Genomic DNA, 16,215 nt, shown 5'->3' on the forward strand with positions numbered 1-16,215 from the left:
CTCGTATTAAGGTGACGGGAGATCTGATAGAGGTTAATAAGATTATGAGAGGCAGAGATAGAGTAGACAGACAGCATCTTTTTCCCCAAGGTTGAGATGTCTAATACCTGAGGGCAGGCAATTAAGGTGAAGGGTGTAATTTCCAAGGAAATGTGAGGGACAAGTTTTTTTTTATACACACAGAAGAATGCACTGCCTGGGGTGGCAGTACAGGCAGAAACATTAGGGACTTTTAAGAGATGTTTAGATAGGCAAATGAGTGAAAGGAAAATGGAAAGATATGGACATTGTGTAGGCAGAAAAAATAAATTTAGCTACTTGATTACAAATTTAATTATTACAGCACAACATTATGGCAGAAGGGCCCGTCCTATGTTCTATGTCTGAGATGGGATCCTGGTGTAAAGGTAGGAATTTAAAAAGAAATCTTGCAAGCAGAGACAGAACAGGTAGAAAAAGGTCTCTGCAGGAAAGTATAGGGAGGATGTCAAAGGCAAGTTTTGTTTTTATACACAGAGAATGATGGGTGTGTGAAACACTGCCAGGGATGGTGGAAGAGGCAGATACATTTGGGATATTTAAGAGACTCTTAGATAGGCACATGGATGATAAAAGGACGGCGGGGGGGAGGGCTCTGTGGATGGGAAGGGTCAAAAGGTCAGCATTACACCAAGGGCCAAAGGGCTTGTACTGAATGTTCTAAAAGACAAAATGAAATTGATAAATTCCACACATCTGTTGGCAGGTAGAGTGGGGAGAAGAGTAGGCAAGACAGAGCATGAGGGAGAGCAAGGGTGATCACCTGAAACTCTTATGCTTGGCATTATGTCTGAAGGGCTGCAATGATGTGGTGTTCCTCAAACTCTCAGAAGCCAAGGTAGAAGTTAGACCAAAAGTTGGATGGAAATTTAAGGTTGCAGAAGGTTGAAAATTCAGGGGCACTCTTGTGGACTGAATGGAGATGATTGGTTTCTCCCAATGCAGTCAAAGTGGGATTACTGCCTCACCTGGAGAGTGTGTTTGAGACACTGGAATGATGGGAAGGAAAGATATAGAAAGGAAACTGGTGTTACTGCAGCTGTCTGGGTAAGGACCGTGTGAACTGGAATTGGAAGAGCAGACCGGGGAATTGATGAGGGAATGGTGTCGAGGGAATGCTTAAAGAGGTGTGGAGAATAGAGAGTCCGGTAGTGAAGTCATGTTGAACGGTGTACAACTTATGGAGGATTGGGGGATGTTGAAGTGGAGGCAAGTACAAGGGAAACCCTGTCCTTAATCTTGCTGGGAGCAGAAGTATAAGAAATAGAGAAGATGCTGTTGATGGTCTGTCAACGATGGTAGAGTGGAAGCCACAGCTAATAAAAAATGAAAGACATCTTCAAGTGTAACGGTCTAGAAAATGTCAATCATGAGAAGACAGGAAAGAGACAGGTAAGGTGGAAGAATGGAATGAAGTTGAAGAAAGTAGCCTTTGGCTAAAAATATTTATTATTGTTTAACCTGGCTACAGTTCAGCCCGAATACCATGGTCATATCCATTAACTCAGTATTATGTTGCAAGTCATAACAACAATTCTTGTCTGGACCTGTCAATCCTCTATGACAATGTGATAAGTGGGCCCTTAAGAACATTACCAACTAAGAATTCACCTTCACATCACGTATCGTGGCCATTCTTTCATTGTCACTGAGCGAGAATCCTGGAAGGCCCAACAACACTGAGGGTACCTTCACCATACAGAAGGCAATGATCCAAAGCAGGGACTGACTGTCCCCTTCTCAAGGATGCCGAGAATTGGGCAACAGAACCTGACCTCGCCAGTGACACACACATCCCAAAAAAAAAATGACAAAACAGCAAAGATGAAGCAGAAGAGGAAGGAGGATAGTTTAGAGACTGAAATTTACATAAAGGACAAAATTAGTTTCAATATGAGAGCAATGTCCAGGAAGCAGGAAAAGAGAAATTTGCAAAGAACAGAGTGCTGTTAAGCAGCAGTCAACGAGTGGGAGAGAAGTAGCTGGAATTAAAGTGAGTCTTTAGTGATAAAAGAAGAAAACGGCTTATTTACTGTTTAGTTATCAACCGGCCATGACTACTGATCTTGGAGTGTCAGCTTGAATCCCACTAATACAGCTGGGAGATTTAAATAATGAAAGAAGCAGCTGGTATTTGTAATTGCCAGGAAGAAAATCCAGATTTTTAAAAAAACATATCTGATTCATGAATGCCCTTTAGAGAAGGTAGTTTGCTGCTCTTACCCACATGTGCTTGAATATCAAATGCACTCCTAAATAGTCTGGCCAGCCATTTAGCTCAGAGAATTAAATGTTGGTTTTGACAATAACGTTTAAAAACATTTTCAGTCCATGTATTTGGGAAGGTATAAAGTCAAGGTAGTATAGCAAGGTCACGGTGGAACTTAGAAACATGGAAAACCTACAGCACAATACAGGCCCTTCGGCCCACAAAGCTGCGCTAAACATGTCCTTACCTTAGAACTACCTAGGCTTGCCCATAGCCCTCTATTTTCCTAAGCTCCATGTATTCATCCAGGAGTCTCTTAAAAGACCCTATCGTTTCCGCCTCCACCACTGCCACCGGCAGCCCATTCCACGCACTCACCACTCTCTGCGTAAAAAACTTACCCCTGACATCTCCTCTGTACCTACTTCCAAGCACCTTAGAACTATGCCCTCTTGTGCTAGCCATTTCAGCCCTGGGAAAAAACCTCTGACTATCCACACAATCAATGCCTCTCATTATCTTATACACCTCTATCAGGTCACCTCACATCCTCTGTCACTCCAAGGAGAAAAGGCCGAGTTCACTCAACCTATTCTCATAAGGCATGCTCCCCAATCCAACCTTGTAACTCTCCTCTGCACCCTTTCTATGATTTCCACGTCCTTCCTATAGAGGCGATCAGAACTGAGCACAGTACTCCAAGTGGGGTCTGACCAGGGTCCTATATAGTTGCAACATTACCTCTCAGCTCTTAAACTCAGTCCCACGATTGATGAAGGCCAATGCACCATATGCCTTCTTAACCACAGATTCAACCTGCGTAGCAGCTTTGAGCGTCCGATGCACTCGGACCCCAAGATCCCTCTGATCGTCCACACTGCCAAGAGTCTTATCATTAATGCTATATTCTGCTATCATATTTGACCTACCAAAATGAACCATCTCACACTTATCTGGGTTGAACTCCATCTACCACGTCTCAGCCCAGTTTTGCATCCTATCAATGTCTCGCTGTAACTTCTGACAGCCCTCCACTCTATCCATAACACCCCCAACCTTTGTGTCATCAGCAAATTTACTAACCCATCCCTCCACTTCCTCATTCAGGTCATTTATAAAAATCACAAACAGTAAGAGTCCCGAGAACAGATCCCTGAGGCACACCACTGGTCATCGGCCTCCATGCAGAATATGACCCATCTACAACCACTCTCTGCCTTCTGTGGGCAAGCCAGTTCTGGATCCACAAAGCAATGTTCCCTTGGATCCCATGCCTCTTTACATTCTCAATAAGCCTTGCATGGGGTACCTTATCAAATGCCTTGCTAAAATCCATATACACTACATCTACAGCTCTACCTTCATCAATGTCTTTAGTCACATCCTCAAAAAATTCAATCAGATGTGTTTAGTCAACTTGGAAGCAGAGAGAAATTTCAAAGGTGACGAAAGAGGCCTGCAGATGCTGAAATATAGGAGCAACAAACCAATGTGGTAAAGCAACTCAGTGGGTTGAACAGCATTTGTGGGGAGAACAGAACTGCTGATGTTTCAGGTTGAAACTCTGCATCAGGATTTTGAAACCTCAGCATCTGGTATGTTTGGCTGCATAGCTCCAAGAGGCATGGGTCACAGTGTGCATTTAAAGCGAGTTCAAACAAGCTAAGGATTAAAAAGAAGCTCCCATAAATGAATAATTAGAAAAGTTATAACAAAATTACCATGTGATGAACTCCAGGACTCTATAGAGAGGAAAGAAGTTTTTGGGTGTTGACTCACAGGTATAAGGATTGAAACAATTTAGAGGAGGAGTATAAAATGGAAAATGACCAACGACAGTATTTTGATGTTTAAAGGTGGGGACATTAACAAGTCTGTAACTTCTGTTAATATCAGTTGTCATTTTTCATACAGAGATGGAAAGATTTTAATGAATTGAACATATTAATGGATGGGGGAGGGGTGTGGTGAGATCACTGAAGGGCCGAGCAGAGGCGAGTTGCTAGCGAAGAAAAGGAAAAGCTGATGAGATCAGCAAGTATTAACCTAAGCGAAATGAAGTTGGGTGAAATGAGTCACTTCTACATTCAACATTCTTTCCCAATTTTGCACTCTCTTCAAAATTTACCATCCTTCTAATTCATATCAAACAGAGCCTAAATGATTGCTGTGGGGCATTGTTGCCATTGACTGAAAAAAATCGCCCTCTACTCTAAGCAAAAAGGTAATGGAATAACAGTAGTGCCTGAGGCCTGTTTTGTCATTCAATAAGATTCTTTCTGACATAACTCAAACTGTCTGCCTTGTCCTATATCCATTCATGGTTTAGTCAATGAAAGTTTTTCAGACACTATGATTTAAAATTAACAATTAACCGTACAACAAATTGGCACATAGAATGTTTAGCTCTCTCCAATTTTAAACTAATTTTCCTGCTCTTATTCCAAATTCATGATCGTGAATTTTTCTGACAAATCCGTATCGAATCTTGTTGAATTCGTGAAAATTTAAGCCCACGGAATCAACTGATGATACCACCAACTGCCCCCCACCCAACCTCTGTTAACCATCAAAAAACTTCTGCGGATTGGGCTGACATAAATGTACTCCATAAACATTTTTATTCCCTCTAATTAACATAGTTCTCCAAATATTCGGCCTTTGAATGGATTCAAGCAAATTCCCAGTCACTGACATTAAAGTCTTTGGCTTGTAATTACTTGGGTTGCTCCTTACTTCATCTCTGGAAGCATGGAGTTCAGCCTGAGCTCTGCATCCATCATTAAAGAGCTTTGGGGTTGGAGAACATTCACATTACCAGATTCTAGTGAATTCTACTGCACTATGCAAATAAAGGTCAAATTTGTTTGCTCTTGCTTCCTTCCTCTACATGCTTCTTTTGTGGCTTTGACAGAGCTCTGGAAGAAAAAATATTTAATGCTCATTTTCTCGGGTGGAGGAAGTGGTGTGTGTGGATGTAAACCAAGAAAAAATAATAAAAATTGGAGGTGGCAGCTGATGGAAGAGAGATAAACAAAACAATATCAAGTGAAGAAGTGAGAACAGCTGCCATTTCACTGAAACGTATTAAACAATAGACATTTCTGTACATTGTAAAGTGTGCTTGTTTCCATTCAACCGTCTGAATCAACTGGCCTGGAGACCTGCTTCAGCATTCGGCTGGAAGTTGGGCCATGCTATCATCATGTTTGGATATCATCTTCAAAGTTATTTCCTGCTGCACAACTGAATTAATGCTTGATAAGTGTGTGTCTCCCCAATGGACCAAAGTTCGACGTTCGCTAAGCCTTTTATTTGGTAAACTTCACAAACATTTGATTCCAAGTACAAAGCCAGTGTCGTTACAGCACAACTTCTCACCTACTATTTCTTAAAGAACAAGTTATTGGTCTTAGCAGTTCTGCCAAACGGAGGCACTGTAGAAACCTGGCAGCTCTCTTGATTAAAGAAAGTCAAATTATCGCACTGCATTTCTATGCTCTTTCAGTTAGCTGATGAGTGCAAAGCAGAGGAGAATAATGCAGAAAAATGATAAGCATTAAAACGCTTCCCAGTGTTCTGTGCTACTCGTTAGGAATGGGCTATGATAAATGCGAAGCACAAAATGTAAAGTATTGTAAATGGAGGCAGAAGTAAATAAAAACAGAACACTTTAAAAGGTTGAAAGGCTTCTGGAGGAGTTTATCCTAATTTCCACGATCTCAGATCTGATGTTAACCTGTTACAATTAAGGCTGTTGGACAATTTTGCCTGGTTCAGTTCAGTCTGATGCAGCAAAGCGTCAGCAACATCAAGTCCCACCAATCATGACCAACATTGTGAGCCAGTGACCTGAACATGCTAAAGCCAGAAATGCATCTCGGCACGCTGAGTGCCCAGCATTAGCTAGGTCCACAGTTGGATACAAGGCAGAAGATCTCATTTTCCCTTAAGGAGCCACGCACTCATACAACAATCACACACTGCTCACAATTCCTACAATGATCAGTCCTCAAGGAAGGTGCAGGAAGTAGATTACAGAATCTCACAGCACTGAAGACAATCACTGAATCAACCCTGAACTGTTAGTCCCCCCTCTATTTCTCTCTCCCGGCTGCAATGTAATACTTTCCTTCTGAACATGCTTTCAAGCAAAGCATTCCAGATCAAAATAACTTCACAAAATGAGCACACAAAATCAGTCAAATTCTAATTTCTCTCCCTCAGATTTACCACCTCTTCTGGAAAAGCACCAATTACCCTTCAATTACTTCCTCCAGCATTCTTTTTGTTCCAGATTCCAACACCTGCAATCTCGTGCATCTCCTTCAACAGCATCTTTTGCGAGTCCAGATCCACCCTGTTATTCAGTTCAGTCATTACATTTCCTCAACGTCTAGTTAAACTAAAAGCATCTGGCTAAATTAAAGCCAGAATTGCACCAGCTCCCAAGATATTTTGTTTCCAGAATCTTCAGCTACCCAACCTGCTCTCTCTTTGATTCACCCTGCCCCACCAACCAGCTCACTCCATGGTATTTTTGCAGATCCTACAACTTCCATACCATTCCAGTTAAAAAGATTGGTTTTTGGTTCTGTGAATACAAATTATTCAAGATAAAGCCCACATGCTTTCTTCTAATTATTTAGAACAATACTGCATTGGGAAAACAATGAATAGGGTAAAAAAAACACAAGAGCAGATATTTGCCCTTAGTTGCAAACACTCAGTATGTAGTATGTAGATACATGCTGTACTCTGCTTCTGAAATTCAAGAACATCACAAGCTCAGCAGGATTGAATTTTGCAAGGGACAAAATGCACCGTACATTATTATATCACAAGTTTGATGCATGTGAACTAGGGTTGAATTTCAATGCTAAATTGCCTTTAAGGGTTCTTCTCTTCATTTATTTCTTATGATGTTATGCATGGAATGCAAATCTGTTAATTGGACCAAATGCTTTTCCTGTTTGGCAAGCAGATTTAAGAGTGATCTGATACGAACAAACAACAGAAAATCTGCAGAAACACAAGGTGATAGGTGAAACCTGAAGGGGGAGGGGTGAAGTAAAGAGCTGGGAAGTTGATTGGTGAAAGAGATACAGGGCTGGAGAAGGGGTAATCTGATAGAAGAGGACAGAAGGCCATGGAAGAAAGAAAAGTGGGGGGGGGGGGAGGAACACCAGAGGGAGGTGATGGGTAGACACTGAGATAAGGTGAGAGAGGGAAAAGAGGGTGGGGAATGATGAAGGTGGCGGGGGGGCATTACCAGAAGTTAAGAGAAATCGATGTTCATACCATCAGGTTGGAAGCTACCCAGACGGAATATAAGGTATTGCTCCTCCAACCTAAGTGTGGCCTCATCACGGCAGTGGAGGAGGCCGTGTATAGACATATCAAAATGGGAATGGGAAGTGGAATTAAAATGGGTGGCCACTGGGAGATCCTGCTTCTTCTGGTGGACGGAGCATAGGTCCTCAGCGAAGTGGTCTCCCAATGTACATCGGGTCTCACCAATATACAGGAGGCTCTGACATGAATAGTTGCTTAGGTGTCCCTATTGGTAAGATGTAGAACACTCAGCCATCTGAGTAGACCCAGGGACACGTGGAATCAGCAAAACTGTTCAAAAAGATTTCGTTTTCCAAAAATATTATACAATTGTACTTCACCCGGGTGCCTTAGAAACACTTTGCATGAAGAAGAGCAGTAGCAACACTGATTTCAAATATGGCAAAAATGCTGGAAACTCTGAGAAGGTGAGGTAGATGCCAGAAAATCATCAGGTCAGGCAGCATGTGGAGAGGAACATTACAGTATTACAGTTCAATGACCTTCCATCAGAAATGATGAACAAGAACCTAGTTCTGGTAAAAGATAATTTACCTGAAACATCCCTCCTCTCTGCACGTGCTGCCTGAACAATGAGAATTTCAGGCAGCTACTTTACTTCAGATTTCCAGATAATCTAGTAAACCTTGCTTGGTACGCACAGTATTAATACATAGTACATCAAAATTGATATAGTGGCTTTGTTGCCATGGGTCTATCTTTCTTTTTACAAAAAAAAAATCAGTGTAATAGGATTGCACAACTATTGTCTATGGACTATAGAAAAAATCAAAACAGTAATAAATGGCAGGGAGATAAAGGAAGGTTTAAACAATATATAAAGAACATATTTAAAATTTAAAACCTAAATTGGTATTTACAGAGCAAGATCGCAGATACTCTGGTAAAATAGACTACAACTTGTTTCCCACAAACTTGAGTCTAGGCAGTTCCTCCCATCTCTGAAGGTTAGTTTTCAGACTGTATTTTTCTGAGTTGTAATTAACTTTAGGATCTCCTTCTCAGTGTGAAAGACAGGGATAGGAGCACTCCTTGTTCACTTTGGATGTGCGCATGTGGGGACCTAATAAGAGTTGTTACAGGAGAAACAACAGATCACAGATGCTGGAATCTGGAGAAATACCAAAGGACTTCAGAGAGTCCGGCAGCATTGACAAAGGAAAATGTTTCGGTCCAGATCCTTCATCTGGACTCGGTCAGAATTGTTAAGCTATAATGAGGACTAAGGGCAACACTACCAGGTTACTGGAAGGTGCGGGAGAAATTGCAGGGAAGTGCATAATTTTTCTTACAAGTCCTTTAAACCCCCATTAACTTAATTTTCTTTTCATAGATGCTCCTCTTAAGGAGCATAACTAAACTAAAAACTTTATGTTCATTCACAGGATTATTTCATTTCAAGGGAGAGTTTGTAATCAGTGCCATTATTGTTGAAGTGCCAATAGGCCAGAGAGGGCATGGATGGCAAATTCATGATCTGGACTTTAGTTCCAGATTTATCAAACAACACAGAATCAACTGATCACTGTACAAGCTGACGACTCAGAAGATGCATTATAAAGATTCTGAACCAAATACAGATCAACAGGGCAAAGTTCTGTTGTGAAATGCATTTTTGCATGTCTTTCCTGGTAATTTTCAACATCTAACTTTCCAATGATGTAGAATACTAACAAATCCAACATCCTAATCACTCAATTGTGAGGTTCAGGCTATCAATGCAAATGCAAATTTGCTAGTGAAAAAACCACCAGGGGTTTCGCCCAAATAGCACCCGGCAATGTGTCAGGGGCTGAGGGGAAGAAGAGACTAGTGTGAGGATAATTTATTCTCCATTGCAGGTTATCAGTGTACAATCATTTAACTGGTTACCTAGAGGGCAGCAACATGGGAAATCAGCCAGTATTCTGACTAGTGAATCCTTACTGGACTCTTATTAAAAGGGAGATCAGGAAACAGAGAGAAGATTAAAGGGTATCCCAATTTTATCACCATCGTGAAGTCTGATGACACCCAATGCCACTCTGTGGATAAGGAGCCTCAACTGGCTCAACAACTGTTATGAGTCTGTTTTAGAAAATGAATCAACAAAACAAGATTGAATTCACACTTCTACACTAATTTTCACACTATTGAAGCTCTAATCTGCCGGGAAAGAGAAGATAAGCAAACTTAGTAGGTGTTAATAATGATAGTGAATTTGTACCTAGAGTTTCTTAGAAAATCATGTTAATTTTGAACACTATGCTGACCCAGCAGTAAGCAATGGTAACATGCCAGAATTCACGGTGGTCGTACTGAAATTTACTGATGCATTAACCAAATGTAAACTTAAGTACAAGTCCAAATCTAAGATATTTATTGTCTGGTGCAGCAGAGCGTGGCAGAGTGGTGGGAAAAAGCATGTGTGGGGGTGAAGAGAAAAGATTATAGACAGAGAAAAAGTGGAGGGCAGGTCATTGGGTATATTTAAAGTGAAGGCTGCTTGGTTCTGGATTAGTCAGGACATGAAATGGTACAAGGCGGCAGAAGAATGGGTTGAGAGGGAAAATAAACCAGCCACGAGATGGCAGAACAGACTTGATGGGCTGAATGGCCTAATTCTGCTCCCATCTCTTATGGTCTTATATTTATCCCAGGAAATCAAACAGATGGAACAACAGTCTCGGGTCTGCCTTTATCAATTTACCAAGGTTTTCTCATATAACAAGTGACTATATTCACAGGACCATCCAGTTAAAATACATTATTAATCTCAATCGAACTGCATTAGAAAATAAAATATTGCTATCTTCAAAAGAAAAGCATAACTACATTATGTAGTATCATTTGCCAATTCACCGTGTCTTTACGTGGCACTTTTTAAAATCCTTTTATTGGCTCAACAAGTTAGAAGGATGAGAATCACTTACTGTGTTCTTTGCCTTGACCTGCTGTGGTACAGACACTGGCTTGTGGGGTTACTGGCATCAGAGCTTGCCGGATAGCCTTTTCCCAGCTTTGAGCAACATCTAAACCTACTCCTGTGGCAGCCAGGGCGTGATTCTGGTAGTTGCCTCCAAGATTCTCTCCAACGTAATACACCATGGTGTCCGTTATTATCTCAAAACAATGAGGGTTGCTGCCTTGAGCCAGATTTGTAAAGTCCCGAGGTGGATCCAACTGCAGGATTTCTGACAGTGGGATTTCCTGAGTGACAGAGAGCAAATACATGTCTTAGAAAGAGTCTGAAACCATCATGAGGCCGTTTTCAAAACCTGCCGCATGCTACTTTGAAGGGCAACATAAATAAGACCAGAAATGTATTCTGTCCTTTGAGTATCTGCCAGTTATGCAGAGCCAACCCCAAAACGTTGAGCCAATAAGATTGAATCATTTCTCAACTTCCTGAGCGGTGTCCGAGTTTACAACTCTTAACGAAGGCAGTGGTGGTTAAACTAGAGACAGATAGATCAAAGATACTAGCACTTTGTTATAATTAGAGGCAGCGAGAGCTAACACAATGCATAAACTTTGAGGCCAGGCTAAATCTTTTCAGTTCAGCAGCAGAATCTATGGCCTCACGCTGAATGTACAGATTCCCTAAATTAAATAAGGGGGAAATCCCTACACAGATGGTGATAAAAGATGGTAAAATCCCATGCAAAGGGGGTTAGTATTTTAGAATATCGCAATTGTAACCAACTGAAAGGAAATGCTCAAAACACAAGAATAATAATGCAGCAATTTCAGTTACTTTCTCAGATAAATGTTGCCAAATCACATGCAGAAGTCCAGAAAAAGTAAATCTAACAGCGCTTTACAAAACTGCTGTAAGCAGCAATCTTTTCCATTTATACACAAGTGCAGTATTGTGGTTAAGTTACAAGATAGTAAATCCAGGAGCCTGGAATAATAATACTGAAAACCCAATTGGAATCTCATCAAACCAGTTGATGAATCTGAATTCAGTTAATTTACCTTCAACACAAAGTTGGCTACCAACCAGCAAACTACGAGATTGTTTTAAGAACCCACAGACTTCCCTCAGGGAATGTAATCCGTTATGTTACTGCGGACTCAAACTAATGTGGGGTGACAGGAAACAAATTGCCTCATAAGCCTCAGATCAAGGGTCATCAGGTCTGGGCAATACAAGCACAAAGGACAACAAGTGCAAAATTAAGTGTAGCTTTCCCAGCAGCCCATCTCACTTGAGTATAATAAATTGTTTCCTTATTGTTGTCTATTTAGTATTTCAGTAATATTGTAAATATATTGTTTGATTAAGTATTCTTTGTTGTCTACATAATGCATTGCAGGTTATATGTAAAAGTACATAAATGGCATACATCATCACGTCGCCAAGTCATTAGTACGTGCCTCGCTTAAAGTAAGAACTAAACTAATATACACGCATTCTGGACTCCTGTCTTTGTCTTTTCATTAGTTTTATGCTTTGGAGTTACAAAATATAACATTTGCAATTAGACACCATGTTGAATATATGTTGGTAGGTGAGACTAGAACTTGGGGACATTGCCTCAAGATTCAGGGGAGAAGATTTAGGATGGAGATGAGGAGATGAGGATTCCCAGAGAGTGGTGAAACTGTGGAATTCTCTGCCCAGGGAAGCAGTTGAGGCTTCCTCATTAAATATATTTAAGAATCAGTTAGATAGGTTTTTACATAGTAAGGGAATTAAGGGTTATGGGGAAAAGGCAGGTAGATGGAGCTGAGTTTACAGACAGATCAGCCATGATCTTATTGAATGGTGGGACAGGCTTGATGGGCCGGATGGCCTACTCCTGCTCCTATTTCTTATGTTCTTATACCTACTGTTCAAAGGTATTTAAATGTCAAATTCAACAGCAAGGTATCTTCTTAAAATGTCAAGTATGCATTTTTACATGGATACATCAGATGAAACAAGCTACTGATATTGACAATTTAACTGGAGATTGTGACAGCAAAAGGACAGGCTTAACACCAACGCAGTGAAGATCAAAATTTGTGAACAACTCTCAACTCCCTCCATGTTGACAGAACTGCTTTAACTGGGAAAGCCAGCTGGATTTGACAGTATTTACTTGATAAAAGAGAGACGCGAGATTCTGCAGATGCTGGAAATCGTGTGTTGGACTTGACAAGCTAGCATAAAAATCGCTCTAAGGTTGAGGTTATGGTACAAGAGAGTTCCTCAGCAGAACTCCTTTCAGTGGCCCCTGGCTGCTGTGCAGAGAGAGGGCAACAGATAGTTCAGAAAGTTTGTTTTGTCACAACCCACTGTTGTTCTACCAAGTGCTTTGAATTAAAGATTATTTATTTAGCAACACCACACAGAGAAGGCCTTTCCAGCTCTTTGAGTCACATTGCCCCAACATCCGACAAACCTGTTTTTACCCTGACCTGATCACGTGACAATCTACAATGATCAATTAACCCACCTGGTACATCTTTGGACTATGGAGGGTCTGGAGAACTCCTTACAGAACAGCACAGGAATTGATCTCTCAACTTTGGAAAGCCCTGAGCTGTAATGACATCACACTAAAACTACACTACCATGGAGCCAGTTTAAACCGCTCCTTAGAAGAGCTGAATAGTTGACACACAGTTTCTTAACCTGAGCCCTTTCAGCCCTCCAAAGCACAATCATAAATTTTAGCTTGTTCACAATTCCCCCTAACTGTTGCTGCTCCATCTAATTCACTCATCAAATCAACTGAGCATTAAATACTCCCAATTTATTACCATCAAGACCAAAGTCCATCATCTTATTTGTGAATGCCTCCAACACTTCTGCCCATCTCATTCATTTCCTCCATTGCTCAACTTAAGAACCTGCTCTAGCATGAAGTTCAGCATCCCCAACAAACCTGATCCTCTGGCCCTGGCTTCCAGAGGATCACCATCAACATGGACCCATCCTGTGGAACTCAACTTCATCCCCTCTCCTTTTTTTTTTAAAAAAAAAGAACCAAGCTGGAAACAGCATCTCTGATTCAAACACTCTAAACTCTTCTGCGACTTAGCACCCGAATCTTCGTCAAGTAGCTACACTTCAAGTGAAAGCTATGATACTACATTGCTACATTGCGCTACGAGTGCTATATTGTATCATTTCTTAATGCGTGCATTACTAAATGACAATAAAAGAGGACTGCGTGTCCTCATAATCTAATCTAATAGTTCAACAGGCTGGCCACTGGAGTCTGATCTTCACTCACTGCAACGTGGTGTACCAGCGTATGATGTAGCAGTCCCCTTGTCCAGTGACAAAAACAGGAAGATCATCCAAACATCATTATCCAAGACCCACAAGAAGGCACATATGATTTGAGGAAATGCAACATGTCAGACTTCATGCATGGCTGAATTGTTCATTAATTCACCTCAAACAAACTCTCAAATATTTGAAGTCCAGACAGTTGCTTTGCACAGAATCTGTTCATTTTTTATATCTTACATTATACAGTTGCCACAAAACAAAAATGCACAGAACATGGCACAGTCTAGGCCCTTCGGCCTAAAATGTTGTGCCAAACCTTTAACCTCCAAGATCAACTTAACCCTTCCCGCCCTCAGAGTCCTCCAATGTTCTTTCATCCACATGGCACGATGTGTCATATTTCAGTAATAACAAACATAATTCTGATTCTGGTTTAAAACACTGCGTGCATTTATCCTATCTAAATGTGTAACCCTGAAGTCTAACTCAGTACAATTATTCCAGCAAAAGCAAAATCATCTTACATGTCTTAACCAAAATAATTTGCACTTAAGGAAGAATCCAACTTCAGCCGTCTTCAGCAGTTTATATTGTGTAGGAGTGTCGGTGCAAAGATTGACCTAAATGCGTGACTGGTATAGCTTCTTGACCTAGACTGGGGCTACAGGCCACGAACGCTCAGCCTGCAAGTGGCAGAGGACGTGGCGGCACAGCAATAGAGACTGATAAACCGCAGGCAGGAGGGCACAGTCTGGTGAAATGGGCAGACAACATTTAATGCAGAAAAAGATGAGGTGGTAAGTTTTACTCGCGGGAATAAAGAGCGGTAATCGAGAACGAACAATAAAGAGGAAGCGGGAGCAGAGTAACCAGAGGGTGGGGTAAGAATGCCACAAATAAGGTGTAAACAATTCTGGGCTTCATCAATAGTGGCTCGGTATATAAAAGCAGGGAAATTCAATAGAAGCTTTATTAAACTCCAGTCTAGCCTCATACGGAGCATTGTGTTCAGTTCCGCTCGCCTCATGATAGGAAGGGTATGAAACCATTTGCGAGGATGCAGAGAACATCCTGGAATGAGGGAGTACGGTTGCAAGGCCCGATTAAAGGGGCAGAGAATGCTTCCTTTCAAAAGGTTTGGGGGAAGGTTTGTAGTAAAGTGATCGGGACTGGGTCTGGACAGTGTCTGTGCACAGTAGGATGCCACTCCTAGTACTGAAGGGGTTGAGGATCACATGAATAAGGGGGACGACAATGGTCGAATGAGGAAAAGCTTTCATGCAGCGCGCACTGTGATATGGAAGGCGCTGCCTACAGAAGAGAAGATGCTGGCAGTGCTTTTGGGAGGGAAGTGAATAAATAAGGGGAAGAAAAAAGAACTGCAAGAAATTGCTGGGGTGGAAAACGAGTTGCTGTGGTCGAGTACTGGCTTGGACACGATGGGCTGAATGCTCTTCTCCCATGCTCTGATTCTGTATTCACCAAGGTCAGAAAGAGAACAAAATTTACTTGTTGGCTTCCCTTCTGCCTGTTATTCACTTGATACAAAACAAGTGACGCATGCTCTCAATGAAAGGTTACCCTGAAGGTGACGGCAGGTAAGTGTCCCTTGGGGGCTAAATACATGTATTAAAAATGAATAGAGTCTAATCTCTGTTATGTCCTGATAATATTTAACCATAATATGGTACTTCCGCATCCACGATTATCTATCAACACATGATTGTTTCTTCCTTGGGGTTCAGTCAGATGGTCCTTTCAACTGGTGATCCAAGAATACAAACTAGCAGTTAGTCCAGGTTCCATCCAGTCACAACCTAACTACTTACTACAACACAGATGGCTTGCCCATCAAGTTGCTAACGACAGCATTGACTCCTCTCCTTCTCCCGCTGTAACTTTGCAGCTGAGTAGAGATGGGTTAATAGGTTGGCGTGGACACAGTGGGCAGTAAGGCCCAATTCTGTGCCCTATGACTATGAATCCAGGTGGCGGGGTGGCGATATGTCCCTACTGAAGGAGGTGTAAGGCACTCCTTCCCTCTGCTAGCCTGCAGATCGCCCTTGGGCAAGGTGTAACACCCGCTTCGCCCTACCCCACCCGATCTGGGTCACACAAGGCCACGGGAGCAGGTGGTGGATGGCTGTATGAGCAGCTGGTGCTGGTGATGCGACCACTGCCCCAGGCAATCTCTGAAAGATATTGACGATGGCTGGAGTCACCTGTCTTGTAAAGACACTGGCTAGAAGAAAGCAACAGAAAACCACTCCTGTATAAAAATTTGCCATGAACAACCGTGGTGAAAGACCATTATCGCCCATGTCATACGACAGGGCACATAATGATAATGATGATGATTATGACGATGACTGATACCCTCTCACATGGGCATTGACTCCAC

The 16,215-nt window shown here is 41.7% G+C and overlaps 1 protein-coding gene across 1 annotated transcript in view; it reads right to left on the minus strand.

The window, feature by feature from the left end:
* The window catches only part of prkd3 (protein kinase D3), a 382,928-nt gene that overhangs the window by 26,532 nt on the left and 340,181 nt on the right, over positions 1–16,215 (minus strand). Inside the window, exon 12 of the mRNA XM_072264891.1 lies at positions 10,516–10,792. Within this exon, the coding sequence (XP_072120992.1) occupies positions 10,516–10,792 (277 nt within the window). The remainder of the gene's footprint in view (positions 1–10,515; positions 10,793–16,215) is intronic.

Source organism: Mobula birostris, chromosome 8, assembly GCF_030028105.1.
Source record: "Mobula birostris isolate sMobBir1 chromosome 8, sMobBir1.hap1, whole genome shotgun sequence".
NCBI lineage: Eukaryota > Metazoa > Chordata > Chondrichthyes > Myliobatiformes > Myliobatidae > Mobula > Mobula birostris.